Here is a 26,068-nt window from a genome sequence, read left to right as displayed (position 1 = left end):
CATGTTGGTTTTTCTTATAATTGGGGTTTTGAAATCACAAAGAATGCCATGTGAAGTGGAAGAATGTACAATGGGGATATTACCCTCAGCTACTTTTCTTCTTGCAAAAGAAAATATATCTTAGTTCTATTTCCCCCCAAACAGGTTTCTAATAGAAAGCAGCTTGAGGTGAAAGGGTTAAGCATACTCTTCTATTTCAGATTGCAATCTCTTAAGTTGCATTTTATAAACAAAACAAAGGGAAAAAGTGAGCTTTAGTGTCCTCTATTTTTTTAGAAACTGCTGTGACCTCTACATTTTATCTTTTACAGAGAGAATGACCTGTTTATATTTCAGGATAAAAGAGGTTCAGTTGGAGAGTACTCCTCAAATCTTTTGCTTGAGATATAAACTTAGTTTATTGCTTTATTTCCCTAAGAAAGACTGGAATGCAGCTAAATAATTTTATTTAATTCCCTTTCAGCCCTCATTCTTGGATTGGTCATATGTATTCTGCAATTAGTTTCAAACAGCAAGTGAGATATTCTGTATTTGGTCTGGGGATTCCCTAGTTCATTTATGTTCGGCTTATACGTGGAGAACTAGTGTAATGATATTGTGGATGTTAAGTAAGCCAAATTAAAATTATAATAATGTATAAAAACAGCATATTCTATAAAGCAAATCTAAATTAATGTTGCAGCCATGTGCTATTCTTTGTCATTTGCTATTTGATTCAACAAATAGGCAATTCTGTGAGTTGGTTATATTTGGATCATTGGATGACACGTTGAAGGAGATTCCATGAAGACCCAAAGTCATCTCCTTGAATGGAAAATATATCACAAAAATTATAGAATATGAGATGAGAAATGAATGTTGTTTTAACACATTCCATAGCACCCAGGTGGGAGGTTTTGATAATTGAATAAGTCTTTTCCATCACTGAGATTCATGAATGTTTGCTGAATGTTCTGCCGATGTAAAGTGTATTATAAATGCTAAGCGACGTAAACCCCCTCTGGTGCTAAATCATTCTAATTCACAATTCAGTGTGAGACAACTGTGATTAATTTAAGAGAGCTATTTACCGCTTCATTGATAAGAGCTTTTAATACCGAGCTTCCATTCCAAGACTGTGCTTCAGCAAGCTTTAGGCTAAGACATTTCCCCACCGAAAGCTTGCAGCTTTCCCTAGGTATAAATTTCTTTATATTACTTCAGTATCCAGCCATTGCTGAAGTGATATAAAGGCTGTCTTCACTACTGCTATTTTGGACACAGCAATGATTGGGTGACTTGAAAGAATGTTATAAGTTGTTAGTGGAGAAATGTAAGTCTTCCCCATGCAACTGGGTAGGCCATTGTCATCTGTTCTGATCGATGGTTCCATTGCCATCACTGCTTTCCCCTTTTATTAGGCTGCCCTTTTATGTCATTTTCACCTGGTGAATCAATATCTCTTGTGAGTACTGAACAAGAGATGTAAGAAACTGATGTTCCCCTGGCTTCTCCTCTACTTGGTTGGCTTAGCTCTTTTTCGTTTTCACTTTTTGTGGAAACACTTATTTCTGAAAAGGTGCTTTTTTGTGAAGGTAGACTGTTCCCTCTCTTCCTATTATGCTGGATGTTTTTTATTCTCCTTTCACTTATGTATTTTCTGAACATATGGTAGCACATGTTTGGTGACAATACTATTTGGCTTTGTTGTGCCGTTATCTGTGTACCACTAATGATTGGTGATGTTCAATGGTTTGTGTACTTTAATCAAAGGTTTATTGTGGTCATAAACCAGAACAAGTGCAACTAGACTGTTAGGTAAGCTCCTCGTTGGGAGAGCGAGTATGTTCAGAGAAGCGTTGTGAGAGTTATGTTGGAGAACACACAAACCAGCATACAGAGACACTGCAGTTTAAATAGGCTTTTACTTTTGTGGAACTAGAGGTATCAGAGTCCATCAAACAGTCCATGTCATACACGGATAAGACAGTAAGTCATCAATGTCTTTCAGTTAAGGGATAATCCAAATAATATAGCCCAGTATCATATAATCAGTTCAGTACTCAAAGTTTGCTAGCAGTTGCAAAACTTACAATAGCTCACGGCATGTTCTAACAGCCAGCTTCCAAAACACTCAGCTCAGATCAGCCCAGCATCTAACAGAGAGCTAACAGTCATTCTGGCTCCCTCTTATGGCCGATTGAGGAAAACAGCAACCAATCACATTTTACAGTATGATTTAAAGAAACAGGTACAGCATTGCTATATGATTGATATATTGCCAACCCAACCGTTAGAATTATATTCCTAACATAGACCCAAACTGGGATGGGGGAAACTAATAACAGTGTTTCTCCAAGTTTATTTTCATGATATTTATAGTTTTTGTTCTCTGCAATTTTGTTAAAACTAATTTTACTGTTTTTCACAGAATTAATATCTAAAGACTTTCTCAAGTTAAGCTCTGCTCCTGGTGACTTCACAGATATAATCACATAATTTTTCTTAACAATATTGAAATGATCTGTGATGGTCTTCTATTAGGATTTTGTTTCCTATATACCTAGGATTTCTTACTTGTCTCCCAGCCAAGTTAAAATTTTGTCCCTAGTTTTGTGCATTAATAGAATTAAGTCAATTCAATTATCTCAAAACCTCCTTAAAACCAGCAAGTATGAAAGTTCACAGTTTCAAGTATGATATTTTCATAAATTGGCCTGTATAGTAAGTGATGTGTGATATAACTAATTCAACATGTTCTGTTCTACAAATACATATCTATGCGTAGCAGCACTGACATAACATTTAGCACTCTCTTCACTCACAACCCAATTGTATCATCTTATAAACACCAATTTTAGAATATTTTTGTTTTGAATAGTTTTGCTATTCAGAATACTGAAAAAAGATCTCCAATCATTTCCAAAATACCCCATTGAGAAATGCCAACTACCTATCTTGTTTAACAACAACACCAGCCAACCATAACTTAGTACGATTTTACTAACTGAGTTAATCTAAATTAATTATATTCAATAGTATGACTAACAAATTATAATAAAGGTAGTGTTTGGCAATTGAGACTAGAGTTGTCATTTCTAAACAACGGTCATAAAATGTAATATCATGTGACAATATCGCTTAGTAAAGGCAGATCTGGTGGCCATCGTTAAGTGACAACCACATGGATTGTTAAGTGAGAACCTCATGTGATCATAATTTCTGTCTTCTGCTGACTTCCCCATTTATTTTTCTTATGGGAAACCAGTAGGGAATCTCACATGTGGTCATATGACCACAGCTCACTGCAATGTCATAATTGTGAGCTGGGCATCGAATGCTCAGATTTTGATCACATTATTGCAGGGATGCTGCGATGGCTGAGATTCTAAAGGCTGCTTTTAAGTCCACCTTAGTCACATCCTTGTAATTTTGAATGGTCACTGAATGAATGTGTTATGGCCAGCCAGCTGCCAGTGGAGCTGGCGGCAGTCTCAGACAGTGAGGAGGTTGGGGAAGAGCTTGGGCCAGTCCTGGAGTCTGGGGAAGGTTGTGATGGGTGCTCTGTGTCAGAGATAGAGATGGGGCCAGGGCCATCCAGTATTTATCAGCTGCCTTTGGAATCGGAGATAAGGTGGGGCAGAAGAACAGCTGGAGTCTGTCCCAGATGTGTGTATGTGCAGAGCTGTCAGGAGAAGGAAACAACTAAGGGATAGGGGGCAACTCTGACAAGGAGGCACAAGTGAACACTGAATGGCCCCATCCATAGGGAATAAATAGCAGCAAAAGGGGAGTGGTGTTTGCAGGAGACAATTAGTTCACTTATTATTGTGACGATTTGCTTATCTTAGTTTGTGCCTCACAGACACTCCTTGCCAAGTATTTTATTTTACAGTATTGGGATTGGAAGCTCTCAGCCTGGCAACTATCCAAGGACTGATAAGGTCTGTTTTTGCAATTAAACCTTGAATGGCTTATTGCTGGGATTTTTCTGGATGTGAATGCCAGTAATTCATATTAACCAAATAAAAAGGTTTTTTTTCAGAATAAGGAGTCTGTTTCATTATTCTGTTAAGTCTGGGTTGGAACAGAATGGACATAACCTGCAATGGCCCTTAATCTGGACTTGAAGGTCATTTGATAATTTGGGATTAATCTCTTAAACAATAGCTTTGGTTCTCCACGAGTAAAATGAAATGGGGTGATCTATCTTAGTCAATGAAAAAAGGTATTACCTATTCAGAAATACAAAGATTTAGGTTGCAGCATCAATCTAAATATTGTCAATAATAATGTACGGTGAAATAACTGCTGTGGAAATGAAGTGTTGGTTATAAATTTTATTATTCCTTCATAATTAATTGACTATGGTCTCTAGGCGTACAAAATCAGGCCTTTTTTCCTAGCATTTTCTTTCAAAATTATCCCTGTGATGGTAAATCACGGTAAATGTTTGATGGTAAATTCTTCAAATGTTTGATGGTAAGTTCTTCAGGTTTAGTCACCTGCTAAAAATTTCTTTAGACTTTCTGCATATCTGACATTCAATTATATTTGATTTTCAACAGTTGACTATTTGTTGGTATTTTGCAATATTTGGTAGCTGATGCACTGAATTGACATTTGGTGATTCTTAATATTTAAAAATATTTGAAAAACCTATATTATACTTTCTATATCCGCATGTTTCATACTGCTAATTCTCCACAAAAGATTCCAGGCAGAGGTGGTATTCAACTGGTTTGCACCGGTTAGTGTGAACCAGTGGTGGCCATTTCCCTGCAGTGGGAGAATTGGTAGTGATGGCCAGTTGGCCACGCCTCCAAACTGATCCCCCTTTTGCCACTCGCTTGCTCCACCCACCCAGTTGCTGCTCGCTCTTCCCACCCACCCAATGCTTACTCTCCCCACTTGCCCAATGCTCATTCACTTGCTTGCTGCTCGCTGTGCACATCTGAGCCCTATATATGCCTTTACCATATGGCCCAGCCCCCAGCTAGATGCCTCTCCAGGCACCTCCGTGCCTTGCCTGCTCAGCTCACCAAAGGTAAGCATGTTGCCCACTATACCTGAGTTGGAGCCAGGCCCCCAGGAAAGCTCCATTCCTTAAGGCCCTGGCTCCAGGCTTGCCCAGAGCTGCCACCCTCTCGCCACCACACCCTCCCTTTGCCAGTCGCCTACATTTCCCCTCCTAAACCCCAGCCCTAGCCCCATTTCCTCCCCCACCACTGCCTCTTTGCTTACCTCCCATGGCAGCTAGTCCAGAGTCCATTGAGCTTGGAGTTTTCAGCGGCTCCCAGCCAGCTGCCACTGCTGGGCTTCTGGCTGACAAAGAAGCCTTCCAGTCACTGCCACCATGTTCTTCATGCGGATGCACATGTGTGAAGAACATGCAAGTGATGGCAGCAGCTTTTTTGTTGACTGGAGCACTTTTTGGCATCCTGCAGCCAACTGCTGTATCTTGGAGAACCACTTTGCAAAGTGGCTTTTAAGGAGGCAGCCACAGGCCAGCGAAAAGTCCTCTGGTCAGCAAAAAAGCTCCTGCCATCACTACCATGTTCTTCACGCATGCACACCCCATGGACTTGCATCTAGTCCTTCTTGAGTCAAAATTCTTCTTCAGCCAAAATCAATTTGGACATTAAGGTTGTTTCTTGGCAAAACCATGGCTGTATACTCATCCATGGAATTTTTCCCAAGCTCTCTCTAAGTTTAGAGAGCTAATTTCAATAAACTTAGAGAGAACCTGGGAAAAATTCCATGGATGAGAATCCTCAAGGGGAAAAAATGTTGAAAAATTTTGAAAAAATGAGATTACAAAAGCCCAGTCTAGCACAATACCAATGAAGAGAAAAGTAACAGCTCCCAAAAGAAACCAGCATGGCTGCATAAATAACTCTCTGACAAATTGAAAGACAAAAAAGATAAGTATAAAAAGTGGAAGGGGGGGAGACATAACTAAGGCAGAATATCAGCAAATAGCCCAAGCATGTAAAGATGAAGTGAGGAAAGCTAAGGCTCACAATGAAGAAAGGCTTGCCACAAAAGTAAAAAATAACAAAAAAGCTTCTTCCAACATGTTAAAAACAAGAAAAAAGTTATGGAAACAATTGGTCCATTGCTGGGAGAAAGTGGCAAGAAGGTGACAAGCAACAGGGAGAAAGCAGAACTATTTAACTTATGTTTTGCATCTGTCTTTACACAAAGGGATAAAACAGTCCAACTTATCAAAAACAGCACCACAAAAATCAGATTAGGAACACAAGTTGAAATAGGGAAGAAAATCGTAAGTGAGCACCTGTCTACCCTAGACGAGTTCAAATCACCAGGACCGGATGCATTAAACCCCAGGGTTCTGAAGGAACTGGCAGATGAGATCTCAGAACCACTGAACTATAACTTTCAGAGATTCTGGAGCACCGGGGAACTACCAGAGGACTGGAAAAGAGCTGATGTGGTTCCCATCTTCAAAAAAAGGGGGAAAAAACAGATCCAGGAAACTACAGACCTATCAGCCTGACCTCAATACCAGGAAAGATTCTGGAAAAGATAATCAAGCAACGAATTAGCGAACACCTAGAAGCAAACAAAGTAATAGCCAAAAGCCAACATGGGTTTGTCAAAAACAGATCATGCCAGACTAATCTTGTTGCATTCTTTGATAATGTGACAAATTTGGTGGACCAGAGGAAAGCCATCGATATAGTTTACTTGGACTTCAGTAAGGCATTTGATAAGGTGGATCATAACCTACTATTAGATAAAGTAGAAGAATGTGGGTTAGACAGCATCACCACCAGATGGATCCGTAACTGGCTGACCAACCGCACTCAACGTGTAGTCCTCAATGGAACTGCATCTTCATGGAGGGAAGTAGGCAGTGGAGTACCCCAAGGCTCTCTTTTGGGCCCAGTACTCCATCAATGATTTGGATGAGGGAATAAATGGGGAACTCATCAAATTTGCAGATGACACCAAGCTGGCAGGAATAGCCAACACTCTAGAAGATAGGCTAAAGATACAGAAGGATCTTGACAAACTTGAACATTGGGCACTATCTAATAAAATGAAATTCAATGGTGAAAAGAGTAAGGTTCTACATTTAGGCAACAAAAACAAAATGCACAGGTACAGTATAGGTGGTACCTTGCTCAACAGTAGTAATTGTGAAAGGGATCTTGGAGTCCTAGTGGACAACCATTTAAATATGAGCCAGCAGTGTGCAGCAGCTGCCAAAAAAGCCAACACAGTTCTAGGCTACATAAACAGAGGGATAGAATCAAGATCACGTGAAGTGTTAATACCACTTTATAATGCCTTGGTAAGGCCATACTTGGAATACTGCATTCAGTTTTGGTCACCATGATGTAGAAAAGATGTGGAGACTCTAGAAAGAGTGCAGAGCAGAGCAACAAAGATGATTAGGGGACTGAAGACTAAAGCATATGAAGAACGGTTGCAGGAACTGGGTATGTCTAGTTTAATGAAAAGAAGGACTAGGGGAGACATGATAGCAGTGTTCCAATATCTCAGGGGTTGCCACAAAGAAGAGGGAGTCAAACTATTTTCCAAGGCACCTGAGGGTTGAATAAGGAGCAATGGGTGGAAACTAATCAAGGAGAGAAGCAACTTAGAACTGAGGAGAAATTTCCTGACAGTTAGAACAATTAATCAGTGGAACAGCTTGCCTCCAGAATATAGCAATAGCAATAGCAGTAGACTTATATACCGCTTCATAGGCCTTTCAGGCCTCTCTAAGCGGTTTACAGAGAGTCAGCATATTGCCCCCAACAATCTGGGTCCTCATTTTACCCACCTCGGAAGGATGGAAGGCTGAGTCAACCCTGAGCCGGTGAGATTTGAACCGCTGACCTGCTGATCTAGCAGTAGCCTGCAGTGCTGCTTTTAACCACTGCGCCACCTTGGCTCTTGTAAGTTGTGAATGCACCAACACTGGAAGTCTTTAAGAAGATGTTGGATAGCCATTTGTCTGGAATGGTATAGGGTTTCCTGCCTAGGCAGGGGGTTGGACTAGAAGACCTCCAAGGTCCCTTCCAACTCTGCTATTGTATTATTGTATTATTATTGTATTTTGTTATTGTTCCCCTCAAAGAGGTGGCAAAAGAGAAATTTTCACCACCGGTTTGGTGGGCGTGGCTAGGTGGGGGGGTCATGTGACTGAATGGGCATGTGCATGAGTGACATCAAGGTGGCCACACCCACTCACTCACCCCACCCCACCTAGCCATACCCACCAAAGCAGTGGTGAAAATTTTTGAAACCCATCACTGATTCCAGGATGTATTTTATGTAATGCTTCCAATTCTTACAGGCACAATTGAACAGGCACAACATTTTCAGTTGTTCATTGAGAATGTCCTGGAACACATGTTACATTTAGATGTTGCTATGTATTGCCACAGAATATTAGTAGTGAAGGATGTAAAATCTCCATCTCTAAGAAAAAAAAGTGTTTTTGTACAGGAGTAGAATTCTCGATAGCTTACAAAGAACTCAGAGCTATTTGAAAGACGCCCATTGCTATATTTGATAATATTTAATTATGCAAATGTTGTATTTATATTAGACTATTCAGTATGTAATGTTTTTCCTAGACAGTGTTTGATAAAAAAAAACATAATGGCAATAAATATTTACTGGCTGGCAGTTTTTTTAATATGAGAATTAAAGTATAAACCATTCAAGTATAGCAATTAAGAAGATCTCAGATTGAAAAAGTAAAGTTGTATTTTGATTTTTTTGTTCAGAAGCTTGAATAAGAAATACGAAACATCAGATAGCTATTTCAGATCAACAAGACTTTTAGAAACTAAAAGGAAGCTAATAGTATTATAGTCCAAATTTCCTTTAATGTAGATCAATGAGTAGAGCAGTGGTGAGTTTCAAAAATTTTTGGAACCTCTTCTGTAGGTGTGGCCTGCTTTCCGGGTCCACTGGGGGAACCTCTTCTAACCGGTTTGGTAGATTTGACAAACCGGTTCTACCGAATAGGTGCGAACTGGTAGGAACCCACCTCTGAAGTAGAGATTGTATATGCAGAAACTTCATTATTCCCTTCTGCCTCTTTGGAAAAAAATGTCAACAGAAAAACAAACAAGCAAAAAGTAGTCAAGACAATGGGATGAGTTGATCTCACTGCTGAGATCAACAACCCAGAGTTTCTAAAGTTGAAACTCAGAGGGCACTGTTTCTAATTTTTGTGACAGCAAAACAATTGTCTAGTTACTCCCATCATAAATTGAGGTAGATTTCTAGTCTGTAATAAAGCCACTTTGGGAAAAGATGCTTTCTTTACTGAGCTTTAAAAACTTTTCTAATCACTGTCAGCAAACTTTTCTAACCACTGTAATTGGTATCAGAGCTGACTTATAAAAGTGCAAAAACTGGAAGAGGCTGCAGCTACTGAGCGATCAATGAAGCCTTCCAGTATCCTTATTAACACCTATGATAACATGAGGGACAGAGAAGGATATCTAAGGTGGCATTATGCAAGCATGGAACTGGTGATCTGCCAGTTGACTGTTTTATAAAAAAGGCAACTGGAGACCCAGGCCACATGCAGACTCCAAACCTCTCATTTTATGCAGCCCATGGAGCCCCTTTTGACTGAAATTCCAGAAATCAGTTTGTCTTCTCTACCTACAAACATACAAAAACCTGATGTATGCATCCTAAAAAGAAGAAATTCAACTGAAGGAAAAAAAAAAGCAAATTCATCCTTAGGCTGTCATTTATTTCACTTAACCCAGAGTGGACTGTAAACATTGTAGTCTAACATGCGTAGAAGGTGCTGGGTTGCCCATTTCTGATCTAATTTTCTTCATCAGTATAAGGGAGTGATTGACGTTGTCAGATGTTGTGACAACAAATTATGACTTAAATCTGGTGGAACATAGGGAACTCCTTAAATCCAATACAGTTGTTAATCTCTGTCTTTGCTCTGAAATGTTATACATTTCATTTATTTATTTATTTATTTTGTTTCTAATCCATTAGAAAAGTAGGACACGGTTTAGGGATATCTAAATCTTGTTCTACTGTTTAATGCAATTTCTCCTTTTATTTTCACAGATTCCTCAGATAAGCTATGCTTCTACAGCCCCTGACCTGAGTGACAACAGTAGATATGACTTCTTTTCCCGCGTTGTCCCCTCTGATACTTACCAAGCCCAGGCTATGGTAGACATTGTTAAAGCATTCAAGTGGAATTATGTTTCAACTTTAGCTTCTGAAGGGAGCTATGGTGAAAGTGGAGTAGAAGCCTTCATTCAAAAATCCAGGGAGAATGGTATGTAAATTTATATCCTTATAAAGATGGGGTATAGGGATAATAGAACATCTTGACATAGATTAATGGAATTATCTAAATGCCAGACTTGGAAGTCACAGAATGTCATTACAAAGCTTCAGGATAATGTATCTACAGACACTGTGTTGAAAGTATTAATTGAATGAATAATTGGTTCCCATTAGATATATTGAATAAAAATGATAATGTATGAAGGAGACAAGGAAGTTATTATTATAAATTGGGTTGCTCAGGAGGATCTTTGGAAGTCTTATATTTATTGAAATGCAACAAAATTGCTGTCTTAAGGTATATAAAATTGTGATAACCAACAGATCATCTAACAATTGGGTGTATATTCTATTTCCTGTCATAATTCAACTGGACATTGTCTATTAAATGGAAGTTTTCCTTTATGGGTACATACCGACTTTTAAAAACATTTTATTGCTATGCAAACAGAAAAGTGATTATATTAGAATGGTCATAATAACTAGTTTATTTGGCTTTCTCTCATCCCCAACCAATGGCTGAGGCAATTTAAAAATCATTCTTAGTTGTTCCAAATTTACAACAAGGTTTCCCTCTTCACTGGTGTGTATCACTGATAATGCAGTTGATGAGCTGGTTCTGGCCAGATACTATTAGTTACTTCAGGTTTGTGCAAACATACCCCTTCCCTTCTACTTGCTGGGCACTGCCCTCCTTAGCCAGTTTGACTTGGGTGGAAGAGACAGTGAACATTTGGATTTCTTAAAGGCATCTTATTCTATAAGATCTGACTGGTGCTTTTTAGGTCTTATGAAGGCTCTTCATAAATCTAGATTTGTTGTTTTTCTGAAAGCATAATAAACCTGCTCTACCCTATGACCTCCTCTGCACATGTAAAATGCCAACCATGTTATTTTTGGGCATGTGTGCCAGAAAACCAAATCCCACCAAAACTGGCAGAGTAAGCTACTGCATATAAACAAGGAGCAAAGTTGGCAGGCTTGCCACACCCCCGAACTGGTTTCCTGGTCGCCACAGCATGTCTTTTTGGCATTTTAAAATGTTTTGTCCCTATTTACAGACAACCATGCATGCGCACACACTGAGCCGGCAGTAATGCCAGCAGAAACCTACCCCTGGAGCAAACCCCATACTTCCTCGTAGTGAAGTTGTTACCTAATTGGGTTATGAAATGTCTGTAAGCAAACAATCAAGTTCAGAAAACACCAATGACTCCATAGTTCAATCCTGAGCTATGTATATTCTCTTCTAGTGTACAAATTTTTCCATTTTATTCTTGTAAGGTGTCATTTTTAATTCCATATTTGAAACAACCTCAGTATCAATCTTGTTCTCTTCTATCATAGCTTTAAAATGCATTTTTAATGATGGCAGATAATCTTAAAAGTAATTTCTGAGTGCATTGTTCCCAAATATCCATGAATTCTTCCAAAGTTAGAATACTTGCCTCCATTCTATATTAGTTAAATATTAATTATAATCTTTAATTCTTTTTGGTTCCCTCTAGTGTCCAACTTTCAAAGTTCTCTATTATCTTTTCCCCACTAATCAAAAAGATTTTCCCACAGGAAGGGTAGTTACACTTAGTTTCAAAATCTTCATATTTTTTTAAATAAAATTTAAACAATCCACAGGAAGTCTTCAAAATCTTATTACAAATCCATATGGACTCTTAATCCATTTATAACTTTATAACTTTCCAAAATCATTGAGTGGACAATCTTCGGGTCTTTTCCTTGTTCTGCAGAGGAATTCCAAGGAGCTGGTTTTTGGTTTTTTTTGGATGGATCCTTGTTCTACTGAAATAATTGACTGTATTCTCTATGGAGCTTTCTTCAGTCCACTTATTTGATCAAGGTTAAAATCTATGTGTTGTGGTTTCTGTTAGCTCTTATGGATTTTTCTTGATCAGGATTGGATCAGGCTTGAAAGTTTTGTAAGAGATAAGATATGAGAAGAAATGATCTTTTGTTGTATTTTTTAGAGAAAGTGATAAGCTATTATCTTAAAAGTAAAGAAATACAAAACTGGTTTATTTGATTGGTATACCAAACACACACACACACACACACACACACACACACACACACACACAGATATATATATATATATATATATATATATATATATATATATATATATATATATATATATATATATATATATATATATATATATATATATATATATATATATATATTATTCACACAGATCTATATATATATTATTCCTGTTAACTTTTAATGGACATTTTCTGACTATCACTGAATGACAAGGCTTTAAAATTTGTTTATAGATAAGATAAGGTAGGGAAGGATTTTTTGTTGTAGTATCAGAGGAGGTGATAAGTTATTGAAATTATATTTGTCATGATGAAACAAGAAAACATATCTTTATATATGTATATTTTCTTTATTATTTCTTTTCTTTTTTTCTTTTTTCTCTGCATTTTTACTTTTTTATACTTTTATTAGTCTGCATTCATTTTTAATCTAGTCTTTTAATCTTTGCATATGTAAACATAAATAAATTTATTATAAAAACATAGCCTGCATAAGACAGAATTGTTATCCTATTTTTATTATCTCTATTCTTGAGTCTTTAAGAGCTGCTTAAGGACATGCATATTAGCAGGTAAAATTAATTTCTTACAGTATTTCTTTGCCAGAAACAGCTTAGTCTACTAAATTTCTGTAGGTCAGGTTGCCACTTAAAGCATCAGAAAAGGGCTGATACAAAAGATTGCAATTCAGCCATGGGAAATTCTGCAGAATTGCTTTTCAGCTTCCAGAAATTCATTGACAAATGGGATATTTGTGTGTGTAGTTTGCTCCTCTCTCTCCATCTGCTATATTAATCAGAAGAGGTATATTTTCCAACTTTGTGCAAAAGCGTCTGTGTTTATATGTTTATACAGCACATCAAGCTTCTTGTAATTGCTTATTTTTAAGGACCACATAGTGTCCAAATGTTAGACATTGACAATACCCTGCAGATATAATCCTGCTATAAATCTTGCCTAAGCTCTTTTAATTGCATAGTCTAGGCTGGATTCATTATTGCAACTATTTGCAAAAGGCTAGTAGTTTGCAGAGCACTGCAGAGACATAGAGAATTATGCTAAAATTATGAATTATGCTATTACAAGATACTTGTAATATCAATGGGCAAGTATCCCAAGGTCAGCGGCTGAAACACAAAACCCATTGACCACCATTGAAACAGAGATAATATTATCGAATGGTACAATGTCTAATTTTTATGACTTTTTTTCCTGGGATTTAGGAACAATCTAAACCAATCTCATTTTCCATTGTTAAAAAATAATAATAATCTCCAGGTGACTATTTTGAGGAAATGAAAAGGTAGCAATGCGTAGATGTTCACAATAAGGCACAGTGATGGAAACATGGACATATATGTGTGGTCATGTCACAATGCAAACCCCAACTATATATACTTGTTCCCTGACATCTGATGCAATGAGCATATGTCATGATGAATTGTTATCCTACAAAAGTCTACATGTAAATGAGAGTGCCTCCAAATATAACTTCTACTTTCATTTCTGTATTTGGAAAAATCATTTTGCTGTCATCATACAATATAATAGCAAAGTTGGAAGGGACCTTGGAGGTCTTCTAGTCTAACCCCCTGCCTAGGCAGGAAACCCTATACCGTTCCAGACAAATGGCTATCCAACATCTTCTTAAAGACTTCCAGTGTTGGTGCATTCACAACTTCTGGAGGCAAGCTGTTCCACTGATTGATTGTTCTAACTGTCAGGAAATTTCTCCTCAGTTCTAAGTTGCTTCTCTCCTTGATTAGTTTCCACCCATTGCTTCTTGTTCTACCCTCAGGTGCCTTGGAGAATAGTTTGACTCCCTCTTCTTTGTGGCAACCCCTGAGATATTGGAATACTGCTATCATGTCTCCCCCGTCCTTCTTTTCATTAAACTAGACATACCCAGTTCCTGCAACCGTTCTTCATGTGTTTTAGTCATCTATGAATGTTAAGAGCCTCAAATAGGATTGGGGGAGCATTACTACCCCACCCCCAATCAAATCTGCTATCAAAATAATTAGCCTTTCTTAGGGAGGCATGAATGTACAAACCAGTGAGTGTGTACATCCCAGCTCTTTGAACTTTATGGAATGTTAAGTTTACGGAATCAGCTACTTTGCCTCAGTAAGAAATATAAGGAAAGCATAAAATGCAGCAGACATGGGCTTCATCCTCTGTAGGACGTACATCCTGAACACATGATCAGGTTTTGGTTACTTGTGTGTATGTATATGTGTGTGTCTATGTGTGTGAGTGTGTGTGTTTCTCTCCTCTTTCATTTATTTCTTTGACCAAAATTTAATGCCAAAGGATAAATATTTATGTTTTAATTATTTATGGTGATGTTTAAATTAGCTATTGTCCTAACATAGGAACCTTTAACTGGGAACTTATAATTAAAAATCCTTTTTGAGGTGGTATAGAACTGCACATTCTTTTTTCTCAACCTATATTTGATTTTCTTTTGATCTTTCTTTCCTTTCCTTTTCTTCCCATTTCTGAATGTAAAGAGGAACTCTGGGTAGCGTACAATAAAGTATTGCAATATAAAACAGTATAAAATTTAAATGCTAAGTGGTAAAAATCTAACCCTAACCTAATCCTTAATATAAATTGACAGATGACTTCTAGTGAAATTCATTAATTCCTGCTGTACAAACCGTATAAATTGTTACAATCCTCTACACTTCAAGAATCTTACAGAGGCTTTTTAAAAAATTTACTGTGGGAATGTACAACTTCTATTAGTTTCAGGACAATATACATATACATGGCATAGTAAGGGTGAAACTCCATAACTCATGTTTGTGAGGGTTTGAGGAGTAAAATGGGTCCTTAAACTGCAAACCTTAAGATACCCTATTCTCTAAGTCCTCAGCAAATTCTAAAATAAGCAAATATCCCACCCATCCCCTCCAAAGGAAAAAAATAAGGCCAAAAGTTAAGTCTCATCCAGAATGGTGGGATTGTGGAGGCTGCAGAAAAGATGCTAACAAGCCGTGCTTTATACATTTCCATTATATTCCACTTTTCTATCCAACCAATGATGTATCATGGTAAAAGAAATCTGAGAAGAGTTCCAACTTAGTGTGAATGCTTACAGCTCCAGTAGATGGCACTTCAGTCTTTGTTGTTTAATTCATATAGTTTATTTTGTGGGATGAACAAAGCTTGTTTTGAGGCATTTCAAACTGCCTTAGTTGTATCATGTCTTAAGAGCATTTCTGCACTAGGGATTGATAGTGTCATCCAGCCGTCTCTGTGACAATATACAGCATAAATCAAGAGAGCCACAGTGTTGGCTGGGTGGTATGATAAACTCACAGCTTGGTAAAATTATAAGAATGGGCTCTGCTTCAGTGAGTATCCTAAATATATATCTGCTGAAATATAGAACTACCATCTGTTAATTGACAGAAGCTCTGAGACTTCAATAGCTACCTGTGATGTGGGATGGGGGGGGGGCAGAAATCAACAGTTGGAGCATCTCCAATTCTTGTATCTTCCTGCCAGTAAAAGTTTCAGCGGTAGATTTGTGCCTGCTCTGTAGATGTTTGACAAACAAAAACTTGGTCCATAAAAGAAGATCAATACTAGGTGATTCAGCCATTCAGCCTCCCATACCACATCTCAGCAGTCTGTTAATGCATTCTTCTCATCCATGATGTATCAGGTAAAAAAAAGTCCTCCTTTCCACAGCAGGTTATGACAAGGACTGATAAAGATACTAATATAGCAATAGCACAAGAGTAATAGTATTGTGCTCTCATCTCCAAATATTTGTTGCAGTACTGCCATCTTAAAGTTTTAAAGTGCTGTAAATTATAAGATAGGTTTGGTGCCTTCTCTGGGCTATAATATTTTTTTTAAGCATTGTTTAAAATCTCATTAAATGTTCAGATTTTAGGAATTTCAGCCATGTCTCCTTGAAATCTGAAGAGATCTTGGATAGGAATATTAAAAACCCAAATGAACCTCCATGAGAACCCTGAAACCTCACAACAACTGGCAAACATATGACATATCTATGCTTGTAATGTTTCTAGAAATGCATTGGGATATCCATGAGCATTACAGATGTTGTGTCTACAGTTTCTACAAGCAATCATGCTTTGTATACTACTGAAACTCAGTTTTACTATGCAGTTGCCTGAAGGAGATTAATGAATGAAGGGATCATGTATCTTTGAACCATTCATAAGCTTTGCATCATTATTGTTTATAGTCACAACTATGTACAAATACATATAATTGTGGGTTATTGAATAAATAATGACTAAAAACAACAACAGCTCAGCCAGGGGTGTAGAAAGCACAATTTGGAAGTCCCAGGTAACTTGACAGATTTTTGAGATCCCCAAACCAGTGATGATAAACCACAGTTTTTAATCATTTAAAAATGTTAAATTATTGGGAGAGAGGGAGGTATTAAGGTTACCACCCAAATCTTTAAGTTATATTGAGATTTAAGGAACCTATATCACTCTTTAAAATCCTGATTTTTTTCCCGCAGTTGATCATGGCTCCAATTAGTTATAGTGCATGCTTAAAAAAACATGTTATTTCCCTTAAGTTGATGGAAACAGCAGATTCCTAAGCAATGCATCTTGAAGTGATTAATGCCCAGAGATTACCTGTTTGATGCCAAACAGGGCAGTTAGAATTGATTTACAAAAATAAGATGTGTGGCTTTAACAGCAATAACAACAGCATTTAGGCTTCTATACCACCCCATAGCGCTTTAAAGCATGCTCTGGGCAGTTCACAATGTAAACATTTTTTGCATATTGTCCCCAGAAATTTGATCTGAGTCAACCATGAGCCACATCAGGATCGAACTTCAAGCTGAGTTTACCTACAATACTGCACTTTAAGCACTGTGCCACCAGAACTCAATGATGCTGCTGTGACTGTCATCTTAATTTTTATGAACCTCTTCTGTGAATGCCACTGATCCATATTATGCTAGCCAGCTTACCACTGTCCAGGCATGATGGAACTTATAATCATGCATCTGGAACAGGGGTGGGTTGCTGCTGGCATTACTGCTGGTTTGGTGCACACGCAAAACATGCTGCACTGACCGGGGAACTGGTTTGGAGGTGTGGGAGGCCTGGGTCACTGTCGATTCTGGTGATCCAGGCCGGCAAACCACTGCCAGTTCGGCCGAACCATTCCAAATCTGTAGGAACCCACCTATGATTTGGAAGGTTGGAGATAGTGGAAAAAGAAACAACTGAAGTCTTTCCTCTTCTTTTATTAGGTTGGTATGTGCGATGTATACAAATACTATCAGATTTAAATGAGTTACAATGTTTTCTCCATTATGTAGCTCACAAAAATGTAGTGGGCTTGTCCCTGAGGGAGGTACTTTAACTTGTCAAAGACTTGAAATTCTGTGCTCAGCAGAACATGGCAGGGATTTGTCAAGAAGAAGAAAGCATTTTTGCTGACTGTGGATACAGGATGCTTAAAAGGGATTACCACTCTGCAAAGCGGCATCAGCAGTGAGTCACCAACGTTCCTTCTCTCCCCCTTTATTTTCCTAAAAGTTTAAAAACAAGAGTAAAAATTAATTCAGCACACATTCATAGAACATAAAAGGGTTGGAAGGTACCTTGGAGGTTTTCTAATCCAACCCCCTGCTCTAGCAGGACATCTTATACCTTTCCAGACTGGTTGCCCAATCTCTTTTTCATAAACTGGCAATAAAAATTCATTTTATCAACTTTAAAGTGGAAAGATCAACTTTAAGAAAATATTAACTGTTTGTTCTTTACAGTTAATCCGAGATTGATCTGGGTCTGCTTGTTCTTGTTTGCAATTAATTGGATGCATTCAAAATGATTTCAGAATGATTCAAAATTAATACAAACTAGAACAGAGTATAAAGAAGTAATAAGAGAAAGAAATAAAAGAAAAAGTTAAATTGAAAAAACGTAGAAGAAAAATAGAAAAGAAAAAAAGATAAAGATATATAAAGATATAAAGAAGTGGCTTCTTTACAGTAGTTGCAGATTAACCCCTTTCTCTAAAGTTATATCATGACTCTCTTCTGTCTGTTTATTTATTTATTTATTTATTTATTTATTTATTTATTTATTTATTTGTTTGTTTGTTTGTTTGTTTGTTTGTTTGTTTAATTGGTTTGTATGTCGCCCACTCTCGAGAGACTCAGGGCGGCTTACAGGTAAAAAAAGGAAGGGGGGGACAAACAAAAAAAAACAACATTAAAATTTCCACAACATTCATAGCTCAGAATGGGGCTGGATAAATCAACAGCCCCAGGCCTGCCGGAACAGCAGCCAGGTCTTGGTCGCTTTGCGGAAGGCCGGAAGGGTAGTAAGGGTCCGGATCTCAACGGGGAGATCGTTCCATAGGGCCGGAGCAGCTACAGAGAAGGCCCTCCCCCCGGGGAGTTGCCAGCCGACATTGACCGGCAGATGGAATCTAGCCTATCTAATCATTAAAACGATAGATCAAAAGCTCACTTTTTTTCTATTTTACACATAAAGTCCCTAAGGGATTTCCAGTCAGCAATATACATAGATATTGTCTTTTCTATAAACAAACAGGTCAATCCCCCCCACCCCAGCAAGTTCTATAGTCTTCACCAACCTTCTTTAGAGGGACACTATGGAGAACTTTACAACCATGTCACTGGTTCTACAGAAGTCTCTATAAGACAACCTAGCTCTTAACCTCCATCTTCCAAGTCATACTCACATTGTGTGAAATAGAAGTGTCGGACATCTCGAGAGAGCATAGATAATCACATCCACATTCATGGAGAAATACTGATTGTAGAAATACTCACATAATCATCCTAACTGCAGCATGTTCTGCAAGAACTTAAAGGGAAATCACATGCATCTCATAGCTGCTCAGCCTCTTAGCTTCTCTTTGCAGAATTGTTCTGGTATTCCTCATGATAAAGCCTGTTCCTGCCAACTTTACCCCTCAGGATGTACAGCAAAAAACAATAGGCTGAGAATGGTAAGATCTTTCTTTTATATCTAAGCTGGCTCTTTTCCCCTTTGGTTCTCTACTGCCTAAACCATGAAGAGAGGGGAAGAGGGGACTAAAGAGTGTTTTGTGAAGCAGAAAAAGTCCTGTGGAGCACAGACTGCTGTCTATTACTAATTTAACTGTATCTGAATGGCACATTAAGTTCTGGTGAGATCTGTGGGACACTGGGCTATTTAGTTCTAGTCCAACTGCGTTATGGCCTTATAAATGGATAAAGGGAATAAAAACTTTGAAGTGGCGAGTTTGTAATCATAGTGCTATAAATAGGAACTGTCTTAATTCTAGGTTTCTCTGCTATGGAAGCTTGGAGAACTGCTTGCTTTTTATTTATACAGAGAAACTAATTTAGCAGTTTTTGCTCTTTAGTGTTGGGGCTGACAGTACTAGTTAATGTGCATTTCACGTATGAAATTCAAATAACAAATTTTGAATGAAATAACACACAAATATGCCATTATATGCCAGGGAAAGCTATGGAATGAACAGGGAAAGCTTGCTTTTTCTGTGGATTATGTTGACCAATCAATAAAGGATCTCTGTGAATATACGTTGGCATGTACCCACATGCAGCGCATAATCAATTGTCATCACTGGGCTAATCCCACAGTAAGAACAAAATGTTACCCAAGATCACCCTAAAAACACCAAGAAGACAAACATCAGCCACTAAGGCCCTCGGAAGCAATTCAGTTTTTCAGCTTTTTTGGAAGGCTATTGTTCATTTAGTTGGATTTCTACACCACTTAGTTCTGACACGCTCTAAGCAGCTTATGCAATCAATATAAAATAGAATTAAAACAAGCAAAAGCTTATGATCATTGACAACAGCCAAACAGATGTGCCACATGTGGGGTATAGTAGTATTCATTTGTCCCTAAATACTTTCCTTGAACAGCTATGTTTTCATATCTCTTCATGAGCAAACTAAGGAAGGGATAGGCTAAGAGGAGGTAAAAGAAGGAAATTGGCATGAAAGGGATCTGAATCCCAATATGTTTTGAGACATTTTAGTAGAGTGGATAAAGCACCAATCTAGAAGTCAGGAGATTATGAGTTCTTGTCCTTTCTTAGACATAAAGCCAGGTGGGTGACCTTGGTTCTGTCTCAGGTCTAGGAAAAAGGCAGTGGCAAGTCCCCTTCAAAATTTTGCCAAGAAAACTGCAGGAACGTATCCAGGCAGTCACCAGGACTGAATTGGAAGCATCAAAAAGATGAAATTGTTTTGTGTGGATACTTCATCATCAGAGGACTGGAAAAATAAATAACAGTATATTCAACAGGTTTTACTGCAACACATAAAGAAGACAATGTAAATAAAATGGATGGCATTTACACAGATCAATTAGATAAATAATAAGTTTGTCTCCTTACATAGTCCTGTTTTGTATTTTTCTATATGTGTATATTTCTTGTGTACAATTCTTATTTCAGATTATATAATGAGTTCACACCTGAAACTTGTTGAGTGCATTGTAAGTATGTTAGCAGGCTATTTCATTTATTTGTTTCAGTCCTCTGACAAAGAAGTATCCCCTTGAAGCATCTTGCTGCTCAGATACAATAAATCCTCCTTTTTTCACATAATTTGGTGTGTATATTTCCTTCTGTTTGTTCTTACAGGAAGGTTGTTGAATGTGGATTTTTTTGACAAAGCCCTCTTTTCCTAAGTGGGAATCATCAACGGTTAGGAATGAGTAATAAGCCAGGCAAACTTTGACATAGGGCCTTAAACATAACAATCAGCACCTTGAATTGCAGGCTGCTAACCAGTATTACACTGAGTTATCCTCAATTGATGCATTCACTTTTTGATTGAAGTGGCATAAAATCCACTGTAATAAAGGAAAAAAAATGCTTGACCAACTAAGTTTCTTAGTGGACCTCAGAGGCTGTGTGCCATGTACAGTAAAATTTAATAACCCAAGTATTTAAGTGACTGTGCATAAAAACTGCTTGCTATTCCGGAAAAGCCAAAATTGGTACCCAAGATGACACAGTACAAAGGCCCTTCTGGGAGCTGCATATGCATACTTATTGGGAATCTTGTGCACAGGTATAATGCCTTTATGTGCACAGTCCAACAAATGGCCCATCACATTTTGTAACAATTGTAGCTTTTGAATGGTCTCCAAAGGCAGTCCCATGAATAGTACATTGCAGTAATACAACATAAATTGTTATTGCAAGTTCCTTGTATCCCCAAAGGGACTGCAACTGTACACTGGTTAAAAGCTGGGCCAGAGGCTCTCTGGCCACAGCTTCTACTTGCCTACTGTGACTCCAAAATGACATCTAAGGTATCAACGTACTATCTCAGCAATAATGCTTGAGAGATGACATCAGAACTGAGCAAGAAGATTGTTTTATAAATAGCAATTCCATTTTGGAAGGGTTCAGCTTCAACCTGTTTTGTCTTCATAGCCTCTTGGGGTGGCAACGTGAAACTGAGTATCATCAGCATATTCCTGTTATTACATCCTGAACTACAAATGAACTTTCCCACTGGGTTCATGCAAGTATTAAATAAAAAAAGGAAGAGAACTGAATGTGAAACACCCCACATTTCAGATGTGAATTAGCTGTTTTTGAGTGTGAAAAATGCTCAAAACAGACTATTTTGCTTTGGAACAGGTTTTGTACTTCAGAAATGGGGTATTTCACACTTCAGATGAAATGTTTTGAGTTTCCCATGGTTCAGTTGCAACAATTTGGCACATTCCTACTTTTCAAAATTCCTTTAATTCTTATAGTCTAACAGGGGACAAAATGATAATAAATGTATGCAAACAGCAGTGCTCTGTACTTGCATCTGGGCCACTTAATTTCTTACTGAAAGAAAAGAGGGCTTCTGCTTTGTAACATTTCATTATAACACTGATGTAGTAAAATAATTGCTTGAATCTTCCAATACAATACATGTGAAGGGTGGATCTTTCTTCTGCTATAATTACTGGTTGAAATTTCCCACTAATAAAGAAGTGGGCAGTGTCAACGCCTAACTTCATTGGTGTTGAAGATGAATATTATGATTGATGGTGTTGAATGCCAGGTCCAACAGAACACAAGGAGCACACTACCTCCATTTTAGGCCCAGACAAAGGTTAATCAGTAGTGTGACCAATGGCCTATGTAACATATATGTTTCCTAAAACAGATAGCATGTATGGTTAATGTTTGTAAGTGCTGTAGCGTGAATGGATTTTTATTCAGATAACAGAACTGCTTTCTGTTTACCCAGAAACATATACACTTAGGTATTAGTTTACCTATTTATTAAATTGCCTTACAGCTAAATCGCTTAGAAAACAACAAACCCAAACCTCAAATAAAATCTGTATAAATCAAATTAAGAACACATACAATAAATGAAAACCTAGCCAATAATCTAAATCAGCAGTGGCTAAAAAATAATTAGTATCACATTTAAACATATCTCATACTTAAAGCACAGTACACCGACATAAATTGAAGATAATTAAAAGGCCTAATGGAATGAAAAGTGTAATAATCTTTTGTTGTGCCCCACAACAAAGTAGGTGAACTTCACTGGGGAGGGTGTATTCTTTAATGGGGGGGGGGGAACAGCTGTTACTGCAAAGAAAAATCTTCTCCTGGACAATTTGGTCTTTCTTTAGCAGGCAGGACACCTTCAAACAGGATCTATCATGATTTTCTTAGAACTTAAGTAAATATATAGGAAAAAGGTATAAGAAATTACAGCTAGACATGCTCTTTGGATATACTTTTATCAGTATTTATAAATGAAAACTAAATGAGAGATTGGACAGAATTGGTATTAAGGTGTTTTTGACAGGTATGAGTGCTATGGGTATATGTTTTACTAATGACTTAGCAGCCATCCTTTCTATGCCATCTGCAAGTGCTACCTAGTAGTCCCATCTGTGCAGCAGTGATAATGTGAATTGTCTGTCAAAGAGTTGGGAATAAGGGAAAAGCAGCCTCTTTTTGCTGTCAATTTGAATTATATGCAATGCAGATTTGCAATCTGAAGTAGTAGCTTTTGTGAAGAAGGGAGTGTTGCTGGGAGTCCTGCTCTTTTGGGCCTGAACAAAGACATGCAACATCACAGCAATAGCCTCAAGGATATCTCCCCCCAATAGAACAAAAAGTGAGAAGGCTATTGAATTTGTGTTACTGGAATCATTTCTCTAATCTTCTGATGACGATTTTCTGATGTTGTTTCTGGCTAGAAGAGTTATCTGACTTTGTCTTAAAGGCTATGGCCATAAAAAGATTTGATTTTGTCTGAAAGAAAACAACGAGTAAGAGTTTTTCATTTTGTCCAGGAGGCAAAAGCCCATTTGGAGACCTGCCATCTCATGTTGGTGAATGGGATCAGTGATTTCTCATACCGCCTACAGATGGTGCTAATAGTGCCAGCCTTCTCCACCGCTCCTTCTGTTAAACAATGGTGTAGTATAACCCAGGCAATTCACTGCCCAAGCCAACCTGGACTGCTTGGAGAATGTTTTCTGTCTGAATTTGCCTGAAGCATCATAAAATTAAACTCTACAAAATCAAATCCACCTGCGTTTCCTTATTTTTTTTAAAAAAAATCTTATGTCTGGGTGACTCAACTTCATTAAAATATTTTTTTGCCCCCAAGATACTGAAGTAGAAATTTTAAAATTAGATCACCCTGGAAATTGGATTTTGATGGCAACATTTGATCCCGGAGTTCAACTTATGAACTTCCTGCTTGATGAAATAATTATATTTCATTTCTATACTGTCCTTCCTAAATGCGTCAATTGGTTTGCATTTAAATATCAAAATTGAGGTTGACACCTCTGAGTTTTTCAATATGGTTGGATTGCAGTTACTAATAATTCCTGTCAGCATAGCCAATAGTCAGATATTGTGGGAATTATATTCCAACATTATTTGGCAGGCCAGAAATTCTCCTGGCCAAATGAATTTAATCTATAACACTATTATTATTTATCTCTACACATGTATTCACACAAATATACATCTGAATATGGACTTATATGCATTGATGAAAATATTTTTTTATTCCACCTTTATTATTTTTGTAAATCATTCAAGGCAGCAAACATACTAGCACTCCTTTCTCCTCCTATTTTCCCAACAATTAGTACCCTTTGAAGTGGCTTGGGCTGACCCAAAGTCATCCGGTTGGCTTTCATGCATAAAGCAGGACTAGGACTCATTGTTTCTGGCTTTCTCGCTTATCGGTTTCTAGCTTATTTATAGTTTATTGATTTTGGTTTTATTTTTAAACTAGCTGGATACTCATGCTTTGCAACTAAACTATGTGATTGGGCTATGAAGGAAAATTTTGGTTCACAATCCCAATGCTCTGTGGTGGTTGGTGATTGAAACACATAAGGGACTATTGCTCCTATCGCCTTGAGTTCCATGGGTGGAAGGCATAGACATTTTGGTGAAGTACCGATATTTAGTACTGTAAGGAGTCCCAGACTGCTCCTGAGTGAAGGAGTGCAACCTCTGCCAATTTGAACTGAGATAATGGAATGTGGGGCAACTGGATGTTGGAACAGAGTTCTTTTCAGGTGGAGAGGGGGAGTAGAATGTCTAACACCTTTCCCATGTAAGATTGAGATTGTCTTGGCAACGGGATGAGGTTCTTGGCTACAGAGTTGATCTGTGCAGGGTGGTGATGGGATTGTGCATTTAAGTAGCAGTTGGTGTGTATTTTTGTACACACCATCTACCGGGAAAAAACACACACCAACCACTACTTAAACACACAATCCCATCACTACCCTGCACAGATCAACTCTGTAGCCAAGACCCTCATCTCCAGAACCAAAAGCCTAGCTGATAAAGACCACCTGAAAACTGAATTACATACTCTCACAAACATATTAATCTTCAACGGATTCCAAAGGAAAAAAAAATTACCAACTTAATTCAAAGGGAGACTCCCCCCAAAAACCGATACATAGAAGAAAACAGTGCCATTGCCCTCCTCCCTTACATCAAAGGCACCACAGATAAAATCAGCAAAATTCTCCACAAACACAATATTAAAACAGCCTTCAACACTGACCAAAAAATAGCCAACATCTTAAGAAACCCCAAAGACAAAATCCAACTAGAAAACCAAGGAGTCTACGAAATGCAAAATCTGCCCTGCAACATACTATACATACGACAAATGAACAGGAGAATAAATGCATGCATCACAGAACACAAGAATGCAGTAAGAAAAAAAGAAAAAAATGTCCTCCCTTTTCCAGCACTTTAAAGCGACAGGAAATTTTGTCAACTAATTTTTGTTTAGAATATGTTATAAATGTTTAAGGCTATTGGATGACTCTGTAATAATTAATGGAATGCCATTAGGTGGTTGTGTTTTTTAACTATGGATTATTCTAGGCAAAAGGACATTAAAACAATTTCAGTTAAATGAGAACTATGATATGTTGAACGTAAGACTCATTAAGAACTTTGACATTTGATATGAATGTAAGTAATGACTGTGGAAGAGATGCACGAAAGCTAATTGTAACCAATTGACACACTTTCTACAAGATGTAATGTAAGATGATTATTTTTTGTGTGTGTTGTTTGTTTAATAAAAATAAAAAAATGGTAAAAAAAAGCTACAGGACATGAAATTAATTTTGAAGGAACCAGGTTAATCTCCAAAACTGAACACTTCA

General features: G+C 37.7%; 1 protein-coding gene and 1 long non-coding RNA gene across 4 annotated transcripts in view; one reads left to right on the top strand and one right to left on the bottom strand.

The window, feature by feature from the left end:
- GRM4 (glutamate metabotropic receptor 4) overlaps nucleotides 1-26,068 on the top strand; it is a 384,313-nt gene that overhangs the window by 152,547 nt on the left and 205,698 nt on the right. The window contains exon 3 of the mRNA XM_087719931.1: nucleotides 10,072-10,288. Within this exon, the coding sequence (XP_087576057.1) occupies nucleotides 10,072-10,288 (217 nt within the window). The remainder of the gene's footprint in view (nucleotides 1-10,071; nucleotides 10,289-26,068) is intronic.
- The window catches only part of LOC148044639 (uncharacterized), a 76,264-nt gene continuing 67,803 nt past the window's right edge, over nucleotides 17,608-26,068 (bottom strand). For all 3 annotated transcript variants that reach the window (XR_015697310.1, XR_015697311.1, XR_015697309.1), the window contains exon 3: nucleotides 17,608-17,910. This is a non-coding gene — a long non-coding RNA (uncharacterized LOC148044639). The remainder of the gene's footprint in view (nucleotides 17,911-26,068) is intronic.

Source organism: Thamnophis sirtalis, unplaced genomic scaffold (genome assembly GCF_051295495.1).
Source record: "Thamnophis sirtalis isolate CommonGarterSnake01/CBP01778 unplaced genomic scaffold, rThaSir2_p1.2 scaffold_7, whole genome shotgun sequence".
Taxonomy (NCBI): domain Eukaryota; kingdom Metazoa; phylum Chordata; class Lepidosauria; order Squamata; family Natricidae; genus Thamnophis; species Thamnophis sirtalis.
This window is presented reverse-complemented; position numbering and strand designations above follow the sequence as displayed.